This window comes from Ambystoma mexicanum, chromosome 13 (assembly GCF_040938575.1).
Source record: "Ambystoma mexicanum isolate Mex_15411 chromosome 13, UKY_AmexF1_1, whole genome shotgun sequence".
Classification (NCBI taxonomy): Eukaryota; Metazoa; Chordata; class Amphibia; order Caudata; family Ambystomatidae; genus Ambystoma; species Ambystoma mexicanum.
Window position 1 is genome coordinate 374628871 of NC_090938.1, and position 7192 is coordinate 374636062.

At 57.5% G+C, this 7192-nt stretch overlaps 1 protein-coding gene across 1 annotated transcript; it reads left to right on the forward strand.

The window, feature by feature from the left end:
- Positions 1 to 1575: 1575 nt before the first annotated feature.
- Positions 1576 to 2023, forward strand: LOC138520207 (histone H2A type 2-C). The gene has a single exon (XM_069632677.1). The coding sequence runs from the start codon at positions 1588 to 1590 to the stop codon at positions 1984 to 1986; it is 399 nt and encodes a 132-aa protein (XP_069488778.1). The 5' UTR covers positions 1576 to 1587; the 3' UTR covers positions 1987 to 2023.
- Positions 2024 to 7192: the final 5169 nt, after the last annotated feature.

The following is a 7192-nucleotide window of genomic DNA, read 5'->3' on the forward strand; positions in this document are numbered from 1 at the left end:
GAGCGCTTCGAAGTGGATGCAAGGGGACTCCCTAACAAGCCTTGCGCGTGTGCGCGTACACACACACTCACACTCATACACTCACTCACTCACACACACACACACACACACACACACACACACACACACACACACCCCCTCCCCACACACCCCCCCACACATCTCCCCACACACACGCGCGCAACCCCCCGCACCCGCAGTAGTACCCCTACGGAACACACAGTGCTGCCCCTGCTACACACGCACCCCTGACTCACATGCAACTCTGCAAACTGCACTTGAATGGGCATTATTTACACTGGTATAGCAGCGCACCCGGAACTACGCAGCCCCATCCCCAAGCCCCCCCCCCCACCCCCCATTGGAACACGCCTTGCCCCTGTACAGTACCGTTTCTATTATACATAGGAAGCCTGAGCGGCGTGGCCTCAATGCAGCCCCTCTTCGCTGTGTTGTGTCTTTGTGCTGTGCTTGATCGTTACGTAGGTTGGGTGCGCAGCCAGACAGCCGCTACGAAGCCCCGCCAATGGCAGCTGAGCGCTTGACACAGGAGATGCAACACAGACTTTGTGTGTGTGTGTGTGCGCGCGCACGCCAGTGCGTCAACCATAACCATTGCGGCTTGCTTGGTCCTTTGTTAGTGGGGTGACGCTACCCCTCCTGATCCTCAACCAAGCATTTGCTTTGACAAGATCTTGGGGCTCTGGTGTGTGCGCTTTCATTTCGAAAGCAAGCGGCGCTAAACAAAGCATGCTGGCTCTTGAATGGAGTTGTTGGGTGGCTCTTAGAAGAGCCTTTGGGTTGTTTTTTTGAGCCGGGAGCTCGGGTCCCAGGGGGGCTCAGGCGGCCGCCCTCACTTGGCGCTGGTGTACTTGGTGACGGCCTTTGTGCCCTCGGACACAGCGTGCTTGGCCAGCTCACCCGGCAGCAGGAGGCGCACGGCGGTCTGGATCTCCCTGGAGGTGATGGTATGCCTCTTGTTGTAGAGTGTCAGGCGGGAGGCTTCCCCGGCGATGCGCTCAAAGATGTCATTGACAAAGGAGTTCATGATGCCCATGGCCTTGGAGGAGATGCCGGTGTCGGGGTGCACCTGCTTCATCACCTTGTAGATGTAGATAGCATAGCTCTCCTTCCTGCACCTCTTGCGCTTCTTCCCGTCCTTCTTGGGCGGCTTTGAGAGCGCTTTCTTGGAGCCCTTCTTGGGAGCTGGGGCGGACTTGGCTGGCTCAGGCATGGTCGGCAGCAACGATGTTCACTCTCTGGAAGAGCGGGAGAAACAAGTAAAGCCCTCCCCCAAACCGCTCTCTTTTATAGGGTGTGTGTGTTAATCGGCTGCTGCCGCTCCCTGCCTAACATTGGTCGGTATCGGTCGGCACGTACTGCCTGTGGGTGTGCCCCAGGCCCGCCCGCCCGCCCGCCTGAGCTCTGATTGGCTGACCGCAATCCTTCCCTCGACCAATGGGTGTTCACCCAGAGGCTAGGTGTCCTCCAATCGGAGCGTTCTGCCTAGTCTTTATATGCCCCGTCTCCCCGGGCCCAGGCATTATTTTCTCTTCGAACTGACAGAGAGTTCCCACTCGCATCAGCATGTCTGGACGTGGAAAGCAAGGAGGCAAGGCCCGCGCCAAGGCCAAGACTCGCTCCTCCCGGGCTGGCCTGCAGTTCCCAGTCGGCCGTGTGCACCGGCTGCTGCGGAAGGGGAACTACGCTGAACGGGTTGGGGCTGGCGCCCCCGTCTATCTGGCCGCCGTGCTCGAGTATCTGACTGCCGAAATCCTTGAGCTGGCCGGCAACGCCGCCCGAGACAACAAGAAGACACGTATCATCCCCAGACACCTGCAGCTCGCCATCCGCAATGACGAGGAGCTCAACAAGCTCCTGGGCAAGGTCACCATCGCCCAGGGAGGAGTGCTGCCCAACATCCAGGCCGTGCTGCTGCCCAAGAAGACCGAGGGCCACAAGGCAGGGGGCAAAGCCAGCAAGTAACCGCCCATCCTCGTAAAAAAAAAAAAAACACAACAACCAAAACCCCAAGGGCTCTTTTCAGAGCCGCCCACAAACTCTGCCAAAGAGCTCAGTATCTTGACCAGTAGCGTAGTCTGCTCTTTCGAAGTTGCCATTTTTGCTCTTTCTTTTCTTTCCAATACCCCGGGCACATTCAGTCACTGGCCTGGCTTCCTTGCCCGAGGGCTCAGCAACACTAACGGCTGGTGGGTGTGTGGAGGGGGGAGGGGAGGGAGGGGGGGGGGGGGGAGAAAGAGAAAAGAAAATAATAAACACGCGCGCTTTGTTGCTTCCCCGAAGCATGCCGCCTGCTGGCTTCCACGGTGTCCTTCCATGCAGCGTTGGCAAAAAAGAGCACAGTGGGGGGCAGACCTTTCCACGGGTGCTTGGGTGGCAGCTTCCACCTAAGTAGTAGAAGAGAGAGCCTCGTGGCTTTCCTGTGTGTGGATAGACGCATTCCCGGGGTCGAAACGTCCGAATTCGGATGGCGTCTGCCAAAGCGCAAAAGGGCAGAAAAAAAGCAAACTGCCTTGGCACCTTTCCAGTCGCATGGGCAAGCTCTTTCGTTAGCAGGTCCTCAGACCTGAAAGAAGCGCGGGCTGGCGACAAACGGCTGGCAAGCGCGGGCATTTTGAAATGCTGAGGCCCGGCCCACACAAGGCCCGGCCCAGTCTGTGACGCGCAATTGAGCTGGTGTGTTGGGAGCTCTCCCCCTGGTCCGCCGGGGGCCTATATAAGTAGCTGATTCTGCCGTGCCACCACAGTCTCAGCTCGTTTGTGAGGGAGAGAAGAGCCATCATGTCTGGACGTGGCAAAGGAGGGAAAGGACTCGGCAAGGGCGGCGCCAAGAGGCACAGGAAAGTGCTCCGAGATAACATTCAGGGAATTACCAAGCCCGCCATCCGCCGCCTGGCTCGCCGTGGCGGAGTCAAGCGCATCTCCGGCCTCATCTACGAGGAGACCCGTGGGGTGCTGAAGGTCTTCCTGGAGAACGTGATCCGGGATGCCGTCACCTACACCGAGCACGCCAAGAGGAAGACGGTCACCGCAATGGATGTCGTCTATGCCCTGAAGCGCCAGGGTCGCACTCTTTACGGATTCGGGGGTTGAGGACACCCGCAGCAGCACCACCACAAACCCCAAAGGCTCTTTTAAGAGCCGCCCACACTATCATTAACAGAGCTGCATGCTTGCGTGTGTGTCAGGAGGAAATGCGCCCAGCAATGCCTGCTGCATTTTGGCCTCCCACTTGATAGCTGCTTGTTTGGCCCGTGAACGCACCCGTACGAGAGCATAGAAACACTTGTGTATCGGCGCGTTATAAATGCCACATCATATACCATATCATATATCATATCATATATAGGCCTATTTACGGATGGTCCGAGCGTTCCCGGGCCCACACACTCTGCTCGTTTTTGCCACTCCATTACATGGGTAGCAGAAGGAGGTGGCCTGTTGTGGTTTGGCCGCTGGAAGCCTGAGCGCAGGTAAAGTTCCCAAGAGGGGAACACTGCGAACACGGTTTGCTGCAAAAGTACCCATGCCCTTTCCTGGCCACGTGGAGGCTGGGCATGGGGACCCTGGCCCTGAATGTTGTCGGGTAAGCAGAGGCTGGCCGTACCTCTCACGGGGCATGTGGCGGTAGGTCAGCCTTGTGGAGACTTGCATTACCGGGTGCTGGCCACATCTGCTAGAGTTGGGAAATGTGGAGGATCCACAGTTGCCTCTGCTGGGTTTTACCTTCAGACCTTTCCGCCCCTTCCACCACCACTACAGGCCCAATGTGCTTCGAAGGGCAGGCTTGAGCAATTCTGTTCAACCCAGGTCCTTGTGGGGAGGCCCAACCTCTGTGAATGTTTTCAGTGCTCTTTTATGTTGCTTTAACCCCGTCCCGTTGATGGTCGAGGGGCCTGAAGGGCTTTAAAATGTATTGTTTCGGCACCATTGCCCCCAGCAAAATGCCGGCCCCTTGTCTCCCTTCTGTTCAGCTGACTCTACACCACTGTGGGATGTAAGGTCACCCTGCTGCCCTCTCTTAACGGAAGAAGTTACTGCAGCCCAGCTGGCCAAGAGTGCAAGAGCCAGGGTTCTGCAGATAGCTGCCAGAAGAGATACATTGTACACCGTGTTCCAAGAAGGAATGGCAAGCGAGGGGAGGAGGCTGACTGGGGACTCCACTCATTACCCTAAGTGAGAAGCGCTGAGGCTGCTGGGAGGGAGGCACGAACATCAACCAAGGTTCCGGGAAAGGTCTGAACGCGATATCAAGACCGCCCGGCCCTCTCGCCCAAAAGGGCTCTCATTTCACCTTCCATGTTACTTTGGTCCTCAGGCTAAGACCTATTGCAAACCTCGCTCTAACTTGCCCAGGAGCTGTGCCCGTTGGGGCCTGCTGGGCCTTTGCCCGTCGGGCAAAGCCCGTCGGGCAAAGAACGGCGTTTGTCAGGCGTTCGTCAGAGGCGGTCGTCGGGGCAGGGGCCAAAGAACCCTGCTCCTTTCACCCAGAGGCCTACCCCGCTGTCTCTTGGAAAACCCTAACTTTCCCTATCTTCTAAGAGGGGTTTCCTTGTCTCACTACGGAGACTGTCGGGATGTCCAGGAAAAGAAAAAGTCTGCCGTCCTGTGTCAGACACCCATTTCCTTCCCCGACACCTATAACTAAACTAAAGGGCTTGTGAGTCTTCTCGGTGCAGAAGGGCGCCTCTCTTCTTCTGGAGAGAGGGCTCCCATTCCAATGAAGAAACAGGCTGTTCCTCGAGGGAATGGCTCCCTCCCTCAGGCCGCCATCCTTTTCCAAGGGGAACGAAAACAAAGTTCCAAGAAAAGAAGAGTCTTAAAGCGGACTACAAGTTCTTGGTTCAACTCAAAGTTAAAAAGAAACACCAGCATTCCTTAACGACCATGGTTGCTGTCTTCACACTTGGATGCCTGGAGAGGGTTTCCCCTCTTCAGGGGTGGTTCTACTTCTACCCTAGGGGGTTATGCCTCTCTTCCCCAGGATCTTGTTCAGGCTTCCTTCTGTGTGCTGTCCATCGCGTAACACCAGATAGGATGCCTTTTCAGCCCCGGCTAGGTGGTGGCGGGGGGCAGGGCGGGGGGGGGGCAGAGGTAATCACATGCCCTTTGTCCCCTGGTTCAGGCTTCTCACAACGCCAGAGGAAATGGCTCCATTTCGCGACACCAGAGGGAAAAGCTCCCTTCCCCTGGTCTCTCTCAGGCTTCTCACGGTACCAGAGGAAATGACTCACTTCGCCCTGGCTCTTTCTCGGGCTACCCTGCTGATCGTGCGGCAGACCGGATTCACTAGCCTGCCCGGCACTGCTATGGCCAATATGCACTTGCTGTAACTCTTTTTCACCCCACTTGCCAGAGCCCAGCACAGCCCCATGTCGGCGCATGGTGTGGTTCGGAAAGCCGCCCACCAGCCCCAGCCCCAGCCCCAGCCCCCCCCTCCCTCACACACACAGACAGGCCCACATGATTTTATTTCTTGTTGATTCAATTCATCGAGGGCCTGCTGCCATCGGTTTGCTCTCCTTCCAGCTCCAGATGAAAGAGCCCATCGGGCAATCGGGGTGGCCGTGCAACATGGGGTCCGACCTCCACCCTGACACTGTGGCACCAGCCGGGCGAGCGCTTCGAAGTGGATGCAAGGGGACTCCCTAACAAGCCTTGCGCGTGTGCGCGTACACACACACTCACACTCATACACTCACTCACTCACTCACACACACACACACACACACCCCCTCCCCACACACCCCCCCACACATCTCCCCACACACACGCGCGCAACCCCCCGCACCCGCAGTAGTACCCCTACGGAACACACAGTGCTGCCCCTGCTACACACGCACCCCTGACTCACATGCAACTCTGCAAACTGCACTTGAATGGGCATTATTTACACTGGTATAGCAGCGCACCCGGAACTACGCAGCCCCATCCCCAAGCCCCCCCCCCACCCCCCATTGGAACACGCCTTGCCCCTGTACAGTACCGTTTCTATTATACATAGGAAGCCTGAGCGGCGTGGCCTCAATGCAGCCCCTCTTCGCTGTGTTGTGTCTTTGTGCTGTGCTTGATCGTTACGTAGGTTGGGTGCGCAGCCAGACAGCCGCTACGAAGCCCCGCCAATGGCAGCTGAGCGCTTGACACAGGAGATGCAACACAGACTTTGTGTGTGTGTGTGTGCGCGCGCACGCCAGTGCGTCAACCATAACCATTGCGGCTTGCTTGGTCCTTTGTTAGTGGGGTGACGCTACCCCTCCTGATCCTCAACCAAGCATTTGCTTTGACAAGATCTTGGGGCTCTGGTGTGTGCGCTTTCATTTCGAAAGCAAGCGGCGCTAAACAAAGCATGCTGGCTCTTGAATGGAGTTGTTGGGTGGCTCTTAGAAGAGCCTTTGGGTTGTTTTTTTGAGCCGGGAGCTCGGGTCCCAGGGGGGCTCAGGCGGCCGCCCTCACTTGGCGCTGGTGTACTTGGTGACGGCCTTTGTGCCCTCGGACACAGCGTGCTTGGCCAGCTCACCCGGCAGCAGGAGGCGCACGGCGGTCTGGATCTCCCTGGAGGTGATGGTATGCCTCTTGTTGTAGAGTGTCAGGCGGGAGGCTTCCCCGGCGATGCGCTCAAAGATGTCATTGACAAAGGAGTTCATGATGCCCATGGCCTTGGAGGAGATGCCGGTGTCGGGGTGCACCTGCTTCATCACCTTGTAGATGTAGATAGCATAGCTCTCCTTCCTGCACCTCTTGCGCTTCTTCCCGTCCTTCTTGGGCGGCTTTGAGAGCGCTTTCTTGGAGCCCTTCTTGGGAGCTGGGGCGGACTTGGCTGGCTCAGGCATGGTCGGCAGCAACGATGTTCACTCTCTGGAAGAGCGGGAGAAACAAGTAAAGCCCTCCCCCAAACCGCTCTCTTTTATAGGGTGTGTGTGTTAATCGGCTGCTGCCGCTCCCTGCCTAACATTGGTCGGTATCGGTCGGCACGTACTGCCTGTGGGTGTGCCCCAGGCCCGCCCGCCCGCCCGCCTGAGCTCTGATTGGCTGACCGCAATCCTTCCCTCGACCAATGGGTGTTCACCCAGAGGCTAGGTGTCCTCCAATCGGAGCGTTCTGCCTAGTCTTTATATGCCCCGTCTCCCCGGGCCCAGGCATTATTTTCTCTTCGAACTGACAGAGAGTTCCC